We start from the raw sequence: 18,747 nt of genomic DNA, 5'->3' as shown, positions 1-18,747 counted from the left end.
AAATTAAATACTAATAGCAATATAATGTTATTTTTATTTGCTCACTCTTTTGAAATATTAAAATATTAAATTATTTGTGCTTAAAAGCCATGATATTTTAAAGATTTCTAAATACTTTTAAAATGTGAACCCTTTTTTTTATAAATCATCATTTTAATTGATTCATTTTAGTTAGAGGAAATAGAATATGTGCTTTATAATAAAGCAATTTTTATTAAGTTAATACACAACATTAAAACTCTGCATATTTTTTATATTATAACCAATTCAAATAAAAATTATTGGAATAAAATATACTAAATTACAGTTAAAGTATTTAAATTAACATAAATATCAAATAAGTACCTACTTTTGGAGAGTGAGTGTACAAAAATGTCCTTTAGACTTTTGGGGGACGTTTTTGTCCGAAAATTTGGTCAAAGTGAAAAAACACCTGAAACGAGCAATTGGTATAGTATAAGAACTGCAAACAATATTTTGCTAGGGAGCGCAAAATCGCTGAAAGTATAGAATCTAAATTTTGTAATATGTTTTGGGTGCATTTACTTTTTTTTTTTAAGAAAAGTGTGATATTCTTTAAACCGAAGGAGTTATAAGTATTTCATTTGATCAAAACTAATAGTAACTCGCTTTCAACATAATTTGGAATTACCAAACATCATTGAATTTCATCTTAGAAAAACCATCAGAATTTTGAGGAATATGGATTCATCGGCGGCAACCACCGGCGGTGGCGGAAACAGCATGATGATCTCGCAATCAACCGCTGCGTCGCCTGTGGATTCTTCTGCCACCACCGCCGCAACCTCAATTGACGATCCTAAGCAGAATTTGGGTCAAGTTATAAATTCAATTCAGAAAACCCTCGGCGTCCTCCACCAGCTCTACCTCACCGTCTCCTCCTACAATGTTGCTTCCCAACTCCCTCTCCTCCAGCGCATGTAATTTCCTCCCACAATTTCCAGTTTCTCCTTTTCTAGTAGTAGTATTTTGGGGGTTGGAGATTCTAGGGTTTTCTGTTGAGCACTAGCAGTTGTTTGGTTTTGGCGAAGAACTGATGCTTTGAATTAATCTGAATATTGAACATGACTGATTTGTTTGCCATAGATTTTTACTGCGGTTTACCGTATTTCTTGTGATTTAGGAATAACCTAGTGTTGGAATTGGACAATATGACAAGATTAGCAGAGAAGTGCAACATTCAGGTGCCCATGGAGGTTCTTAAGTAAGTCCCCTTTTCCCCTTACTCTTAGCTGATTTTATGCTTAATTTTCTAATTACTATGCCTGAGTGTGTTAGTTTGTTAAGTCTCTTGTGAATCTATGAATTGTTATGTAGTTTGATTGATGATGGGAAGAATCCTGATGAATTCACACGGGATATGTTGAACGGATGCATTGCCAAGAATCAGATTACTAAAGGGAAAACAGATGCCTTCAAGGTTGGTCTTTAGTTTGCAAAATTCATTTGTTATTTTTGGTTCTACTGTTCTACGTATCTGAGCTTCTGTTGGTTTTCTTGGGGATATTTCAAATTACACTGCTAAATGGTCAGATAATTTGGCACATTTGTGGTTGGTCCTGCAGATTTTGCAATAGGACTATTTCATAGTTAATGGGAATTTGGAATAAATGTAATCATGGTCAGTGCTTGGTTGAGTGTTTGAGCTATGCTGTTCCTAGAGATGGTGTTAAATAGACCTAAGCAAGGTCTTGACAGTTTTCACTTTTCAGTGGTCGGTTCGAAGAGATTTATGGTGTTTCTTGGTCTTACAGAGTGCTACCAGTTGTTTTTTAGGAATATGGCTAGATAGTGGAACCATCAATCGAATTGTTAGAAAAGGGATCAACTTAGGCAGTTGGTTTGGACTCTTATTCAATAGAATCAATAGGCATGCCAGTTGCTGCAAGTAGCAACAATTCACTATTTCTGCACTAGTTTGAGCCTTCCTGAATTCCTTGCACTCGTTCATCATTAGAGAGATATATCTTGGCGTGAAGGTTGGGTACCATTTTGATGTAATTCGATGGCTAATTGTTCACTTCTACGAAGCACCCCAATTGAAACGTTGCTAAATTGCTGCACGAGAAAAAAAGTTATGGCTCTCGTCATGGCAGTTTAGCATTATTGGCCACTGGCTGTTATTTGACAGGGCAGCAATTTATTTTATGTCCTGAAGCTTGATGAACGGGCATAAACTTATATTCCCATTAAACAATGCAGGGCCTGCGAAAACATCTACTTGAAGAACTCGAGCAGGCATTTCCTGGCGAAGTTGAAACTTATAGGGAGATACGAGCAGCATCTGCAGCCGTGAGTTTTACCTAGACTCTTGTTCCCTTTTTCTCTTTCTTCACAGTTCACATGTTAAACCAATCATATTTACTACTCCCTCTGCCCCATGAAAGCATGAACAAATATTTGGGCCTAAATTTTAAGAAATCTAGTGCTAGTGGTAATGTGAGTAGAGAGAGGGTCTTACTTCGATAATGTTTTGTATTATGAGTGGAGAAAGGGTTTCATTTTAGGGGCATTGTTATGTAAAATGATTGTAAAAAAATTGTGATAGTAAGGGTAATATTTAAGAATTTGTGGTGGGGATGGTAGAAAGGAAAAAAAAGAAATGAGCATGCTTTAATGAGATGGACGAAAAATGAAAGTGTGCATGTTTTTATGGGGTAGTATTATGGCTTCCTGTCAAAGATATGGGTTCTACCTTACTATAAAAAGTTACTACGATTTATATTTCATCATACCCTTATGGCCTTATATATGTATATATTGTTGTGAATGTTGTACTTATGAATGTGAATATGCTTTTACTATTCAAATTTCTCATTTACAATTTTGTGCAGGAGGCTAAACGATTGGCTCAGTCCCAAAATATGCTTCCAAATGGAGATGCGAAAAATTAAGAGAAATTTTATATATGTTGGCTCTTGGGGTTGTGTTTATTTGCATCCAGCTTGATGATTATGTTTGGGCATAGTATAATATTTATCCTATTGTATCACTTAAACTAGTAGTAAATGTAATGCAATATCTATATTTCAGTTGATAAACTTGTTTGAAAGTTTAATGTTAAACATCCCGGGGGAAACCCCCGTTCTCCCCTGCACCCTAAACCACAACCGAGAGGGGCCCGGGGGGCCACCCAAAAAGGGTCACGCCCCATAATCCTTCCACATTTGGGGCCCACGATCAATGTGGGGGTAATCCAACATGTCCGCGCCTCCGGAGCCAACCGCCCCCGATTGCCGGGCACTTTTGGGAAAGGGGGGGCCGCTACCGCATCGTCCCGGGGGAAAAACATATTACGCCCAATGCCCAACGAGCGATAAACAACTCCCCGCGCATTCGAAACGCCGCCGGGAAAATGTTGGGGGAAACCGGGGACCGCAGGGAGTCCCCCCAGCCCCCAGCAGCTACTGATCCCGACAAACACCGCCGGGGGTGGACCCGGGAGGGCGAGGTTTGCCCGCTGTTCCACCATACGCATGTCCGTCCATCCCGCTTCCAGTAGCCTCCATCCCTTTGTTTATCCCCCGTTCGACCCCCAGATCCCCACCCCCCCCGCCCGCTCCCGCCGACCATTGCGGATGCTCTTAAGCTTGATTAATCTCATAATTGCGATAAATTTTCTTAATATAATTACTCTCATTTAAGCCACGATTCTATTTTTCAGCTTGTCACATAAGCATTTTTCATTTTAGCAGCAACACATGCAATAGCACTAGCCCATCAGTACAACTTACAACTCAATTTAATAATTTTATCATTAAAAAGAGAAATTAACGCCGAATCCCGAAAATTAGAGAGAGGGTCTTACTTCGATAATGTTTTGTATTATGAGTGGAGAAAGGGTTTCATTTTAGGGGCATTGTTATGTAAAATGATTGTAAAAAAATTGTGATAGTAAGGGTAATATTAAAAAGAGTAATATTACATTACTTAAAGATAGAAAATTACAATAACTTAATTCTAAAAACTATAGTTTAAAAACATAGTAGTAATTTAATAATTAGAGCACTCCCAATGCACTCGGCGTTAAATCCGGCGTTTTATCGCCGATTATCGCCGAAAATTCGCCGGCAATGGGGAGGAATCGGCGATAATCCGGCGTTAATTCTACCGAATTAACGCCGAATCCCGAAAATTCGCCGGATTATCGCCGGATTATCGCCGACCACTGTGGGCGATAATCCGGCGATAAAAATAGTTTTTTTTTTTTTTTAATTTCCCCCCCTATAAATTTAAAATTTAATAATTAATTTAAAATAATTTCCCCCCTATTTTTTTTTAAATTTTCGTCGTTGTAATTTTTTACTCGTGTTTAATACAACGAACTTTATTACTATTATTTGTCTTGTCTTATAAATTAGCTAGCTTTATTATATATAAAAATAAAACAATTAAATTAGTAATGATGTAAAAATGAAATGTTGAGTTAGGGAGAAATAAGGGATAAATAAGGGAGAAACCATTGGAGCAGTTGGCTAAAAGTTGGCTAAAAACTGGGGATAAATTTTGGTGCTGATGTGGCGCTGATGTGGCAGGAGTTAGGGAGAAATAAGGGAGTTTTTAGGGAGAGCATTAGGAGTGCTCTTGCTGGTGCATGTGTCGTTGCTGTCTTATATATTTACTTGTCACCATTTTTCTTGAATTATAATATCTTGTGATTAATTTAGTTGAATTACGTAACTGTTAATTTGAGTTAATTATTCTCAATCAGGGTACATAAGCCCCTTTTATGAGGCCACTAAGTGTGTTTCACTTTAATTATGGTTGTTATTTTGCATTTGTCATGTTTTGAAATGCGAATCATGTAGTATTTGTAAAATATATTCTTAATACTTAGTTTTAGTTGATGATAAAAATTTTAAAGCAAAACTAATAAAATTAAAAAATAAAGAAAGAAAAAGCGTTAAGGTTTCATTATAGTACACAAAATCTTATAAAAAAAAATCAAGGGGGTTAATTCATGCTGACAAATCAAAACAAAAAAAAATAAGGCTATTATGCACATAATAAGTATAGTTATAATTTTTTGTAAGTCAAATTATATTATGAAAAATAATAGCTATTTAAAATATATAACTAGTACTACTATAAATAATGTATTTGGAATATTTTTATACATATATATTTTATTTGATATTAGGGGTGAATATTTCAAATAGTACTGCTATATAATTGTATTAAACATATTAGAAATATTTTCTGCGTCCAGAAAAAAAAGCTCAAACACCGATTCTAACAAAATTTGATTACATGTCTATGATACTACATTGAAAAAAAATACTAACCATTATACAGTGTACTGTACTCTAAATTAATTTAAAAATTGATTATTTAAAAGAACCCCGCTTAATGAAAAAAACACACTACTCTATCATGAAAAATAATATACTCTCATTTACTATATCATAATCAAATACACAAACTTTTAATTTATTAATAAAAAAATATTTTTATCAAATACGACAATGTTGTCATGAGTTATGACTTATGAGTTATTACCTTATGGTCTATCTACTTTCCTAATTTATTCGTCAAAGAATAATTCAAATACTGCCCACTAGTCCACCTTGACAATGGACACATATCAAACCACCTTTCCATATGTAAAAAAATCATTTCGGTGTGCGTTTATCAGATTCGTATTCATCTCCGATCTATTGACTCAATACTTCAACTATCAAAATCTATCATACCCAAACCGACTACTTTTACTTGACCGACGTTTAAATTTCTGTTCATCTATCAATGAGAAAATCCTTTAGAAATCGAAAAACGGTTAAAATAGTAGATATGTGAATTGACGAAAACACCCTCTACCAACCTCAACCTCCAGCCACCCACCTTACCAACTCCACTCCAACCGCTATAAGTAAACTAAACTTTTCCCTCCATCCCTCCCTACTCCAACCCATGGCTTTTCTCCTTCTCCTCCTCCTCCTCCTCTTCCTCCCTTTCCCCGCCCTAATCCTCCTCCACCAACTCTACTACCGCCTCCGATTCCGCCTCCCCCCGGGCCCCCGCCCCCTCCCCGTCGTCGGCAACCTCTACGACATCAAGCCCGTCCGCTTCCGCTGCTTCGCCGACTGGGCCAGCACCTACGGCCCGATCATCTCCGTCTGGTTCGGAACAACCCTAAACGTCGTCGTCTGCAACACCGAATTGGCTAAGGAGGTCCTCAAGGAGAAGGATCAGCAGCTCGCCGACCGACACCGCAGCCGCTCCGCCGCCAAGTTCAGCCGCGACGGCCAGGATCTGATTTGGGCGGATTACGGGCCCCACTATGTTAAAGTGAGGAAGGTGTGTACATTGGAGCTGTTTACCCCCAAACGCCTCGAGGCGTTGAGGCCAATTCGGGAGGATGAAGTCTCCGCCATGGTTGAGTCGATCTACAATGACTGCATTTCTCCCGGTATGGCTTTATTATCACTGTTTGGTCGCCGATTATGTCAATTAGCTTGTTCAATTCATCATAGCTTTAATAGTACATGGATTGCTGATTTTGGCGCCCGAATTGGCTTGAAATTGAGGCATTTCCGCTACAGTGAATATGAGTTGGACATACCTTTATCTGTTTGATCGTAGATTTGCTTGTTCATCATAGCCTGTGAATTGTAGAATAGTACATGGATTGATGATTTGCCGCTCGGAATTGTGTTTGATTCTTAAAATTAGGGCATTTTCTCTTTTACGGTGGATTATGAGAAGATATTCAAAAGCCCCTTTTGATAATTTCTCATTTTAGCTAACTTTTGCTTGATTCATGTGTACGATTGGGGAAAGGATTAAAAATCACTACTTGATCATGTATTTAATGAAAATAATGGTCCTCAACTTGTATGAGACAAAACTTGTTTTTTAATCTTAAAGACTGTGTCAATGAGGGAGGATATGCATTAAATGTCACAAATTGGACCAGCTCACCTAATTGCAATTTTGGATTACATTATTTAATCATCAATCATTGCCATTTGTCAACTGTCCCTACAAATAGAAATAAAGAGGGAAATTAGGCATAGTTCTCTAATCGACTAATCCTTTACATTATAAGACTAAAGACCATATTCATAATCTTTTTTGGATCATGGCGTTCTGAATGATTTGAATGTCAACTTTCCGAATTAGTAAATCATGGTTTCAACGTATTCTTTGAAATTGTACAGATAACTCAGGGAAGAGCTTGTTGGTTAAGAAATATCTTGGAGCTGTGGCATTCAACAACATTACGAGACTTGCGTTTGGGAAACGATTTGTGAATGCTGATGGGATAGTAGACAAACAAGGTCAGGAATTCAAGGCCATTGTTTCGAATGGACTAAAGCTTGGTGCATCCCTAGCTATGGCTGAGCATATCCCATGGCTCCGTTGGATGTTCCCACTGGATGAAGATGCGTTTGCCAAACATGGAGCGCGTAGGGACAATCTCACTCGTGAGATCATGGAAGAGCACATGCTTGCTCGCGAAAAAGGTGGAGGAGCCCAACAGCACTTCTTTGATGCTTTGCTGACTCTAAAAGATAAATATGATCTGAGTGAGGATACCATTATTGGCCTTCTCTGGGTGAGTTCGCATTTAATACAAACAATATTGTGCAGTTTTGTGGGATTTATTTTTACGGTTAAATATTACAAGTTTTCATCCATAAATGAGTGTCTACTTGATGTCTTTTATCTATCCTTATACTGAAATGATGAAATGACTTTTGAAACTAGTCTTGTACTTGTTTGTTATATTTACGAAGTATCAAAACAAGACGATGGTCTTCTCGTCATTGGCTAGAAAGCATTGTGCTAAATCTGATTGGAAATTTTGCAGGACATGATCACTGCAGGAATGGACACAACTGCAATATCTGTCGAATGGGCCATGGCCGAGCTGATCAAGAATCCGAGGGTCCAAAAAAAGGCTCAGGAAGAGCTAGACCGTGTAATTGGCTATGAACGAGTGATCACTGAGTTGGACTTCTCAAACCTTCCTTATCTGCAATCTGTAGCCAAGGAAGCACTGAGGTTGCATCCTCCAACCCCTCTCATGCTTCCTCACCGTGCCAACAGTACCGTGAAGGTTGGTGGCTACGACATCCCCAAGGGAGCAAACGTGCACGTTAATGTATGGGCAGTGGCGCGTGATCCTGCTGTATGGAAGAACCCCTCAGAATTCAGGCCAGAGAGGTTCCTCGAGGAGGATGTTGATATGAAGGGACACGATTTCCGTCTCCTTCCCTTTGGTGCCGGAAGAAGAGTATGTCCCGGTGCCCAGCTAGGTATCAATCTGGTCACGTCCATGATCGCCCACCTCTTGCACCACTTCAACTGGGCTCCTCCGAATGGAATCAGCACGGAAGATATCGACATGGGAGAGAATCCCGGTCTCGTGACCTATATGCGGACGCCATTGGAGGCTGTTCCCACTCCTAGATTACCAGCCACTCTGTACAAGCGAATTGCTGCGGACATGTAAGATTTATGGGTTTTGCCTAAGCACTTGGTGACTTGAGATATGGGATTGAATCTAAAGTTCCTCCTTTGGATCTGTAAGAAAAAATATCCCTCAGTTTCTTGGTAGGACTTTTGATGCATTTGTTGTGTGCAATTTGATGTCTAGAGAAGTTTGTATTGGTAGGGAAAATGAAGCTTATTACTGTAATGTTCCCACTGCTAAATAACTGAGGATTTTGATGTTTTTTAAAATCAATTTAATACCATAGCATAAAAAATTGCAGTAGTAGTTATTTTTATGCATAATATTAATTCAATAGAATTAGTAGTAGTAGTATAAAATTAATATGATCGCGTAAGGTAGATATTTTAAGAGTAAAGGTCCTTTTTGGTCATTAACATATGTTGATTTTTTGATTTTGGTCTATAACATTATCTTTTGAATTATTTGGTCCTTAACAAATACTACAAATCGGTCACATTTGGTCCAAAATGGATGGAGCTGTTAAAAATTAACGGTCAACGAATTTTAAATCAATTTTGACCGGATTAAGAGTTTTAAAAATTAGAAATTTTTTTCTTTTTCAAATAAATTCTAATTTTTTTTGAAATTATTTTTATTAAAAAGAATTACTTAGTATCATTTAAAAACCCTAGAATAAGTTTACATTCTTATTATTCTTTTTTCATCTTCTTCATCGTTTCTTTTGGAGACAAAACCCTAGTTCTTGGAAGAACATCAAGTAACCTAAACTCGCCAACCATGGACCGTTCGAACTACAGCAGAGAGACCGGTGGGAGTGGCGGTGGACGTGACCTCCGATTCCGGTACGAATTTTGCCATTGCAAGAATCGGGCTTCACTCCGAATCGTCAACACCTATGGAAAACCAACAAGGGGGAAGCTATACTTTGTTTGTGAGAGAAAAGATTGCCAATTTTTCAAGTGGTGTGAGCCAATCGACGAAGACGACGCCGTGACTTCTTCAATGCCGCTGCCGGAGACCGAATGTGAGAGTTTTAGTTTGATTTTGTCATCAATCGAGGAGAATAATAGGGCAATAGAGAAATTACATAGTGTTGTGATGAATGGATTTTGTTTCTTTGTTGTGGTGTTTGTTTGAGAGATTTCGCCGGTGTGCAAAGTGAGAGAGATTGGGAGATGAACGCGATTTCGCGATTGAGAGAGATTGGGAGATTTCGCTATTTCATTTTCTTTTGTTATATCATTTTATGTTTAATTTAATTTTGTAATAGTTATTATTATTATTTACTTAAATTTTGTAATTTTTCAGATTTTGGTTAATTAGTTATTAGACATTAATTAAACATAATTAAAACTCTTAATCCGGTCAAAATTGATTTAAAATTCGTTGACCGTTAACTTTTAACAGCTCCGTCAATTTCGGACCAAATGTGACCGATTTTTATTTGTTAAGGACCAAATAATTCAAAAGATAATGTTATGGACCAAAATAAAAAAATTGCCATATATTAAGGACCAAAACGGGACTTTAGTCATATTTTAATAGGAGGCACAACTGTAATGGTAGATACTACAATCTTAAATTATTTTCTTTATTTTGTGAAAATAGCTTCGTTGCCATAAATACTAGAAGCACCAAATATCAGTATATTTGTTGTGATCAACTTTATTTCTATACCAAGAATACCTAGTCAATAAATTTCATATTTTTCAAAAAAGTAATTGTTAATTAAAATTTCTTATATTTTATATGAGTCTAGAATAATTTGGGTGCATTAAAGGTGTACGCATTTTAAGAGAAAAAATAACGAAAATAATTACCACAGTACATATCTTTATTATACAATAATAATGAAAGATAAAAATGACTCGTACACTTAATATGTGATTTTTTATTGTTCAAAATTTAAAAATGTAATTTTTCCATCTTCAGAGATTAAAAAATGCAAATCCTATTTTCCAAAATCTAATTACAAAGTTTACCTTAGAATTAATTATTTCTAAGTTAAGTCAGTCAATTGGCTTGTATTACTGTGTCCAAGCTTGTTTAATTTATACGAAGTGTAGTATATATTTTTAAAAATTGAAGTTAAAAAGCTGTGACAAAAGTCAAACAAATTGAAAATTAGTGTAATCATTATACTTTCAAACTAATCCCATTCTCCATAGAAAAAATTACTAATATAGAGTGTGGACTAAAATTATTGAATACTATCACTAGTTAGGTATCCAAAAAGAAAAAAAAAGATAGTACTATTCCTAATTTAGATCTATTAAAATTAAATTCATCAATCATTGTAAACGAAAAAAATGAGTTAAAGAACTACTACTAATATTATCCACATGTCATATTCTTCTAATTCACATTTATTCTACATTTAATTATTTGTAAATTATAATACTACTCCGTAATCCGTATCGAAGAAAAGGTCAAGACTTCCATATCCTAGTACGCGATGCTTTATCAGTTGTACATCCCAAAACTATTTTTTTTTCTTTCGACTTTGATTTTTCTTGTATAAAATATTTTGTCGAACTACTAAGGAATTGGAATATAGGATCTCATTTCCGGATCTGAACCGTCCAATCATTGGTTTTATCATTGATTTGATTTGTTCTTCTTCTTTTTTCCTTTTAATTCGGTGTTTTCTTTACTTGTTGCGAAGTTTTTTCCGATCCCAATTTTTACTGATGTGGTTCGATTAGGTTAAAGATTTATGGTGTAAATTAATATTTTTTTTCCTGTAGTGTAGTCGTAGTTTGAGTTATTTTTATACCTTTTAAATTTGGTTTATGGCGGAAGAAATCTGAGAGCGCCATGAGGAAGAAGCTCGATACTCGTTTCCCCGCTGTAAGTTCATCTTTTTCCAATTAATTCTCTCCACATTTCCAGCTTCTGTCTTTCTTTGTTTGAGAATTTTCAAGTGTAGCGTTTGTCAACTGTTCACGTAATTTTGGTTCGTGCAATCTCTCATTTGATATTTCAAATCCCCCTTTCAATTTTAGAGTTTTTCCTTGTTTGCGTACCAATTTTTGCACTAATACAGTATGTCTCTGTGTGTGTGTGTTTTAAGCCCTACTTTAGGTGGGATATGATAATGAATTTCAGGTCAGACAATTTGCCCTATCATTTGAAGTAGTTTAAGGGGGTGTTGGCAGAGTTTATTTTAGAGAGCTTATATGATGTTTTAAGAGCCTTATAAGATGGAGTATGTCTTAAGAGCTTACAAGTTATGAAAGTGGCTGGACAATTGGGCTTACTAGCTAAAGAGAGGATTATAAATTAGAGTTGAGAAAATTAAGAGAGAGATGAAATTGAAAGCGTGAATATTGAAAATAATAAATCACAGGTCTATTGTTTATGTGAAATTTTTGTTGCTTATAAGTTTATGTTTAAGTAAATTGGGGTTGAGGAAGTTCCAAAGTTACATTTTTGGGGCTTATTCTGAAGCTTATAAGCTGCTTGGGAGTTTATTTATCAAAAACTTTCAAGAGCTTATATCTAGATGGAAGATTAAGAAGGGATCAATTTCCTGAAGGCCCGTCTGTATGTAAGCGGTTCATTCAATACCCTCCCACCTGTCTCAGATGGGATCATATGACCTTACAAGCTGACCGACTGATAATTTTGACTGATTCTAGGAGTGTTTCACTGAAATCTGCCAAACTGGTTAATGAGCATAATCTGGATTGTTAGGAATTTTTTTTGTCATGTCTGGTTTGCTATGGAAGTTTGAGAACTAGGTGGCTTGGTGGTTGTTAGGTCCATACTTTGTATTTCTAGGATATACTGCTGTTCATGCCTAGAGCTGTATTAAATTGGCAAAAAACTTAAGAGACTTGCTATTTGCTAAGAGCCATAGCTTGGCACTTGATTCTTCAAGGTAGTGTATGCTCTTGTACATTGTCACTAACACATAATCTTCATATATTGTTGGTTCTCATAAATGATCGTATGCAATATTTCATTTGTGTAGTCTTAGAAAATAATCTCAATTACAGTAACTTACTAGCATGAAACTTTACATGCTATGCTTGATCATGACTTATTTATTATGTGTTGTCCTATTCTGGTCTAACTAATTTCTAGAGTTGCTTGATTTGGCGTTAGTAATTTCATGGCATATATGACAAATTAACATCTCCAAAGTTTTATTTATATTCTACAAAATTGTTTTTGTCAGGCTCGTATTAAAAAGATTATGCAAGCTGATGAGGATGTTGGGAAGATTGCAATGGCAGTACCTGTTTTAGTCTGTAAGTATTGATATATTGTTGTACTATCATCTTACACATAATTGCTGAAACCTAATCTGTGTGTTCTGTGCCATACTGCTGCAGCCAAAGCTTTGGAGTTATTTCTGCAAGATCTTTGTGACCGAACATATGATATAACTGTGCAGAGAGGGGCAAAGACTGTTAGTTCACTGCATTTGTGAGTGAAGTTTTGATTATTTATCAATATTACCTATTTAACTTAATTCCTTGATTGCTCGCTCTATACATATATTGACCTTGCATGCTGTTATAGCTCTAAACTTCTAGGAAATGTGGTGGACTTAAAAAGCTGCTTAATGGCAATTAAGAGACGTTTACATGCTTTTAAAACTGTTGTTTGGGACAAGTTTCTGCTTGGAATTGTTCTTTAGTGTAACTTGGTTTATTGCAAATAATAATCATTTTGTGCTCCATTATTGTTGTCTCTTTATCTGGCCAAAGTAGGCATTGTAACGATATGCCACATCGCCACTTACTTCATTCCACTTTTGACTTTATCAGCAGTCTGCTGGCATGACAAATTACTAAATGGATTCAGAATGCATTTATTTGTGCAAGAAGGTTGCTGATTTCACCATTTCAAAGATTTACATAAATTGCTTCTACTATCTTAAAGCAATTTTGCTTATGCTGATCATTACTTTAATTGTAGTTGTTCGTTTTGGCAGCTACTTCTCCTACATCATTTACATTTATATCTTGTTATCTGTTATTAGGGTTTTGAAAGGGGATGCCTTTCAGTCCATGGATTAAAAATGGACCTCATGAAAGTTGTTGTTCAAAGCTTATTTATCGAAGTCATAGTACTACTTTTTATGCATTTTTTCTCATTTGTATGTTTGGTGTTAAAATTCTAATCAAAGAAGAACTTACAAATTCCGTTATTTGCATAATTTCAAAAAATACTTGATGTGCCATATGTACTGTGTTAGTCTTGTCGCATCTTTTAGTCAGTTTCTTGAGAACAAAATTGCATGGATAAGTTGAACTTGGTCCTAGCTGGAAAAAACTTTAGATAAGAAAAGCATGGGCATAGCCTAGTTGTGAGTCAGCTTTGTACATAGTTGGGGGGGAAGCCAGGGAACTTGCTATTTTGCAGAGTGTTTTCCATTTTATTTGTGCATCAGAACTATAAAAATTAGCCATGTTTAGAAACCTACAGTTGACTGCATTTCCTAATTTGTCTCTACATATGCAGAAAGCACTGTGTGCACAGTTATAATGTGTTTGATTTCCTGAGGGAAGTTGTTAGCAAGGTTCCTGACTATGGTAGTTCTGATGCCACTGCTGCTGCTGATACATCAAAAAGAAGGTGCTAGTTTTTCTGGTTCTTGGCTGTATCCAATTTTTACCAACAAATATTTATGAAATTTGTTTACTTTATTGCCAGAAAGGTTGCAGCAAATGAATTGAATGAGAGTGATGAAGAGTCAAAAGGAAGCAATATGGTATGATGTGCTTCCTTGAGATACAATACCGCTTGCTTTGCAACTGTAATTTCTTATAGCATGATGTGAAATCTATTAACTAAAATAATTCTTTTCGTGAAACTTCATGATTAACAGCCGCAAGAAACTCCCCGCGGGACTAGCACTGGCAGGGGAAGAGGAAGGGGAAGAGGACGAGGACGGGGACGTGCCAGCAAAACTGCAGAGAGAGAAATCCCTCGACACGAGAATGAGCCTAGCTCAAATATTCCTCACCAAAGCATCAAACATGAATCAAGCCCTGGGAGGCAAATGGACATCAATCCCAAGAGCGAACCTCTGAATGAAGATGTCAAAGTGCCAGAAGGTGGCCCGGACTCCAGGAACTTCGACCTCAATGCTGGAGTCGATGAAAGCTCAGATAAACCGGCTTCAACAGCTGTAGTAGCCACTACATCATCAACAGGTCCATCTGATGTAAAAGTCGAAGAGCATCCCGGGCTTTCTGAAGCGGATAGGATGGCTATCGACCCCATCCACCTCACGCAATTTAGTTCGAGGCTGGACGAAGAAGATGAAGATTACGATGAAGAAGGTTAGAGTAGATAAGGAAAGTGCTAATCTTCTTTGGGTTTAGGATAGGTGATTGTAAACATAGGATGAAGATGGCATGTAGGATATACATTTGATTTGCTTTCTCTTAACTAGTTTTCTTCTCTGTTTCATTTTCAGTTGTCTTATTACAGTTTTAATTGGCTGTATTTACAATTTCAGTAGAAAGTGAATTCTTGGATAAAATCTTGATCTTAACATAGCTCAGTAGGAAACCAATAAAATCCTAGTTAATATCCAGTTTAACATAGAGTGGATAACAAAATGTGAAAATACAAAATCAGTTCAATTGGTCCCTCTTCACAAGATCTTTAAATTATTCTTCATTAACCAGAATTTTGAAAGCAATCAAATTGGCGCAGGGATGCGTTTGTACAGAATGTCAGGTAATCTAGGAGTAGCAACAACCTCCAATGGAGTCTTCATGTAGGTAACAATCCCAGGATTCTCTCTCATGTCAATCTCTGCCTTACTCTCCCACTCGAAATGGTGCACCAGATGCCCTACCATGGATGCCACCAAGAAGATCCCGAGCTGCGCTCCGGGGCACACTCTCCTCCCCGCCCCAAACGGGAGTAGACGAAAGTCATGCCCCTTCATATCAACATCGCTCTCCAAGAACCTCTCCGGCCTAAATTCCAACGGGTTCTCCCACACCTCTGGGTCCCGTGCCACGGCCCAGACATTCACATGCACGACCGTCCCCTTAGGGATGTCGTACCCGCCTACCCTGACATGGGCCCCAGCCCTGTGGGGTAGCATCAGAGGCGTTGGGGGATGCAGCCTCAACGCCTCCTTCACCACACACTGCAAGTAAGGGAGCCTCGAAAAGTCCTCCTCGCTCATCACGCGCTCACCCCCCACCACGCGGTCCAGCTCCTCCCGGGCCTTCGCCAGGACCCTCGGGTTCCGGACCAGCTCCGCCATGGCCCACTCCACCGAAATGGCAATCGCGTCCTTCCCCGCGGTGATCATGTCCCAGAGGAGCACCACGATGGTGTCGTCGCTCAAGTCGTATTTATCTTTGAGGGCGACCAGGGCGTCGCAGAAGTGCTGCTGGGTGGCCCCGCCGGTGGTTTGGCGGGCCCGGGCGTGCTCCTCCATGATCTCGTGCGTGAAGCGGTCGCGGCGCGCCTCGTTTTTGGCGAAGGCTTTCTCGTTGAGAGGGAACATCCAACGGAGCCAGGGGATGTGCTCGAGGGTGTCTAAGGGAGCCACGATTTTCATGCCTTCGGAGAAGATGGACCGGAGTTCCTCACCTTGCTTGTCTATTACTCCTTGAGAGTTAATGAAGCGTTTCCCATATGCAAGTCGAGTGATGTTGTTGAACGCAACTGCTCCCAAATACTTCCTTAGTGGCAATGCCTCCCCTGCACGGGCGGACGCAGAAAATTAGTTTTCGGGAGCTAAAATTGAATTTTTCCAACGACGAGAGGTGCCAAAAAAAAATACTCCATCTGTCCACGATTTAAAGTTCTTTAATCATGCAGTGATTGTATTTTGCCTACAAATCATAATCATACAGAGGTAATGCTTACAAATAATAATCATAGGTCATTCATGATACAGATACTTCTAATTAGCTACGAGTATAAATTTACCCTATTTTGTCAAAATTTTATTTTGTTATATTTTCACATGTATCTATTTCTTTTCATATACGCTTAAAAAATTTTAAGACATAATTTTTTATAAGATTTTTAAAATTTTTAAATGTTTGAGCACTACACATTCTCTTAGACAATGCTAAGATGCGGAAAAAAAGAAGAAGACAGTGCTAAGATGATATTTCAATTTTTAATTACCCTACCTATGAGTAAGATGGCATTTACATAATTGACTGTTTTTATTTTTTTACCAATTCGATATAAAGCAAGTAAAATTAATTAACTCAAATAATATAATTTAACAAACGTCTTGATTAATTTTTCAAAAATAAATATGATGATGATGATGATACCTTGAGCAGTGCAGTCGTTGTAAATGGAGTGAACCATGGCGGTGACTTCATCCTCACGAATGGGCCTCAAAGCCTCGAGCCTCTTTGGCGAAAAAAGCTCAACCATGCACACTTTCCTCACCTTCACGTAGTGGGCCCCGTAGTCGGCCCATATCAGATCCTGCCCGTCCCGGCTGAACAGGGCCGTGGACCGGTCCCGGAACCGGTCCGCTAGGTGTTGGTCCTTCTCCTTCAGGACCTCCCTCGCTAGCTCGTGGTTCGACACTACCACGTTAAGTGTCGACCCCATCCACACCGAGATTATGGGCCCGTACGTCTCTGCCCACTCCGCGAACCGCCTGAACCGGACCGTGCCATTCACCTCGTAGAGGTTCCCCACCACGGGTAATGGCTTTGGGCCCGGTGGGAGGCGGTAGCGGAGGTGGTAGTAGAGGTGCTGGAGGAGGACGAGGATCGGAAGGACGAGGATGAGGACGAGGACGAGGAGGAGAGGGGCCATTGGGAGGTTGGTAGTGGAGTCTTTGTTAGGTGAATTGTCATAGGATTATATAATGAGGGTATAAAGTTAAAATTAATTATTTTGTTTAGTCAATATGCATTAGCTCAAGCCTCATAGGATGAATATTCATCATGAACTGTCTACTTATTTTGAATTACTATTTTATAGTAGGAGGCTATGAGCATTTTGATAAGAATTTCAATATTTTTACCTCTTTATCTAATTTTGTTGCATTGAATTTGTTAAATACAAGATCTTGGGAAGGACATAAAAATCTAGTATCTTATTGTTGTTTCCAACTTTCGACACTTCCTCACGATCGAGAATGGTGGGGTTGATCATATTTTTATTACTCCATAGCTCTCCAAAACACATGGTGTGTCATTAATGATGTTGGAAAATTTTTTATTATATAATATTATAATATCTGTGCTATATAAAGTAGCGCAATATTATACTCCCTCCGTTCCATAGTGATGGAGATAAAACTTTTCGGTACGAAGATTAAGAAAAATTGTGTTAGGTGAGTTAAGTAAAGAGAGAATAAAGTGGAAAATGAAAAAGGTAGAGAGATGAAGATAGAAAAAAATAAGAGAGAAAAAAGTAGGTGTGGAAAAATGTGTTGACTTTTACTAAAAAGGAAAATGACTCTATTACTATGGAACGGATGGAAATGGAAAAACGCCCCTATTACTATGGAACGGAGGGAGTACTATATTTTTTTTTCGTGTCGTGCATGGGTGGAGCCAGGAATTTGTAGGGACGGGAGCAAATTTATCAATTAAGATAATTTAAAAACTTGAGGAGGGGCATTTACTGAAAATTAAAAGAAATAAATTATATGAAAGATAATATTTATATACGGGAGAAAATATAAGGTGGGGAAAATGCCCCTCCTTAAGCATGCATAGATCCGCCCCTGGTGTCGCGTACGTAATATTAGAGTGGGGAGTCAAGTCTATCCTACATCTCACAATTGATATATACTTGATGGAATAGTAATAAAATGCAAACTCACATAATGTACAAACTTTAAACTATGATCTAGATCATTAAAAAATATCAACAGATGACAAAATAGTAGCAACAGAAAATGTGAACACAATATTAACACAACATCAGCCGTTGACATAGTGTTGACATTCTGTTGCTGCAGTTTTGTCATCTGTTAACATTTTCTAACAGTCTGAATCATAAGTTTGAAGTTTATACAATATTTAGAGTTTGCATTTGATTACATTCCTTCTTCGACGTGTGTTTGATCAATATTAGCATCTGCATCTAACTAAATGCAAATTTTGATCCATCAATATTTAGTTCTGGCACATTCAACTCACTCACATTCCGTTGGTAGTTCGATTGATAATTTGCCGATAAACGAATAACAGTCCGTCGGTAAAGTCCGCCTTTAATTTTTTTAGGCAATCCAATCATGATCTAAATAGAGTTGACATATAGATTCATTCTATTTTTTTTTTCCAATTTCAGATCCGATCCGATTCTGTTGGATCTCATAAAATGAGACCCAT

The 18,747-nt window shown here is 37.6% G+C and overlaps 4 protein-coding genes across 4 annotated transcripts; 3 read left to right on the top strand and 1 right to left on the bottom strand.

Annotated features, from left to right (window-relative positions):
- The first annotated feature begins 613 nt into the window (after positions 1-613).
- On the top strand, positions 614-3,086 carry LOC125212232 (mediator of RNA polymerase II transcription subunit 10b-like). Its single transcript, XM_048112333.1, has 5 exons — positions 614-941; positions 1,145-1,225; positions 1,339-1,441; positions 2,224-2,313; positions 2,856-3,086. The coding sequence occupies exons 1-5, from the start codon at positions 703-705 to the stop codon at positions 2,913-2,915; spliced, it is 573 nt and encodes a 190-aa protein (XP_047968290.1). The 5' UTR covers positions 614-702; the 3' UTR covers positions 2,916-3,086.
- A 2,830-nt stretch (positions 3,087-5,916) lies between these two features.
- On the top strand, positions 5,917-8,713 carry LOC125213897 (cytochrome P450 98A2-like). Its single transcript, XM_048114685.1, has 3 exons — positions 5,917-6,430; positions 7,182-7,579; positions 7,835-8,713. Exons 1-3 carry the CDS (start codon positions 5,932-5,934, stop codon positions 8,477-8,479), a joined length of 1,542 nt encoding a protein of 513 aa, XP_047970642.1. The 5' UTR covers positions 5,917-5,931; the 3' UTR covers positions 8,480-8,713.
- Positions 8,714-10,958: 2,245 nt separating this feature from the next.
- Positions 10,959-14,872, top strand: LOC125211921 (dr1-associated corepressor homolog). Its single transcript, XM_048111883.1, has 6 exons — positions 10,959-11,293; positions 12,627-12,699; positions 12,784-12,877; positions 13,919-14,032; positions 14,111-14,168; positions 14,286-14,872. The coding sequence occupies exons 1-6, from the start codon at positions 11,261-11,263 to the stop codon at positions 14,745-14,747; spliced, it is 834 nt and encodes a 277-aa protein (XP_047967840.1). The 5' UTR covers positions 10,959-11,260; the 3' UTR covers positions 14,748-14,872.
- Positions 14,873-14,969: 97 nt separating this feature from the next.
- Positions 14,970-17,280, bottom strand: LOC125211920 (cytochrome P450 98A2-like). The gene is made up of 2 exons (XM_048111882.1): positions 16,720-17,280; positions 14,970-16,129 (listed from the first exon to the last, which is right to left on the bottom strand). Exons 1-2 carry the CDS (start codon positions 17,216-17,218, stop codon positions 15,108-15,110), a joined length of 1,521 nt encoding a protein of 506 aa, XP_047967839.1. The 5' UTR covers positions 17,219-17,280; the 3' UTR covers positions 14,970-15,107.
- Between the last annotated feature and the right edge of the window lie 1,467 nt (positions 17,281-18,747).

Source organism: Salvia hispanica, chromosome 3 (genome assembly GCF_023119035.1).
Source record: "Salvia hispanica cultivar TCC Black 2014 chromosome 3, UniMelb_Shisp_WGS_1.0, whole genome shotgun sequence".
NCBI classification, from domain to species: domain Eukaryota; kingdom Viridiplantae; phylum Streptophyta; class Magnoliopsida; order Lamiales; family Lamiaceae; genus Salvia; species Salvia hispanica.
This window is presented reverse-complemented; position numbering and strand designations above follow the sequence as displayed.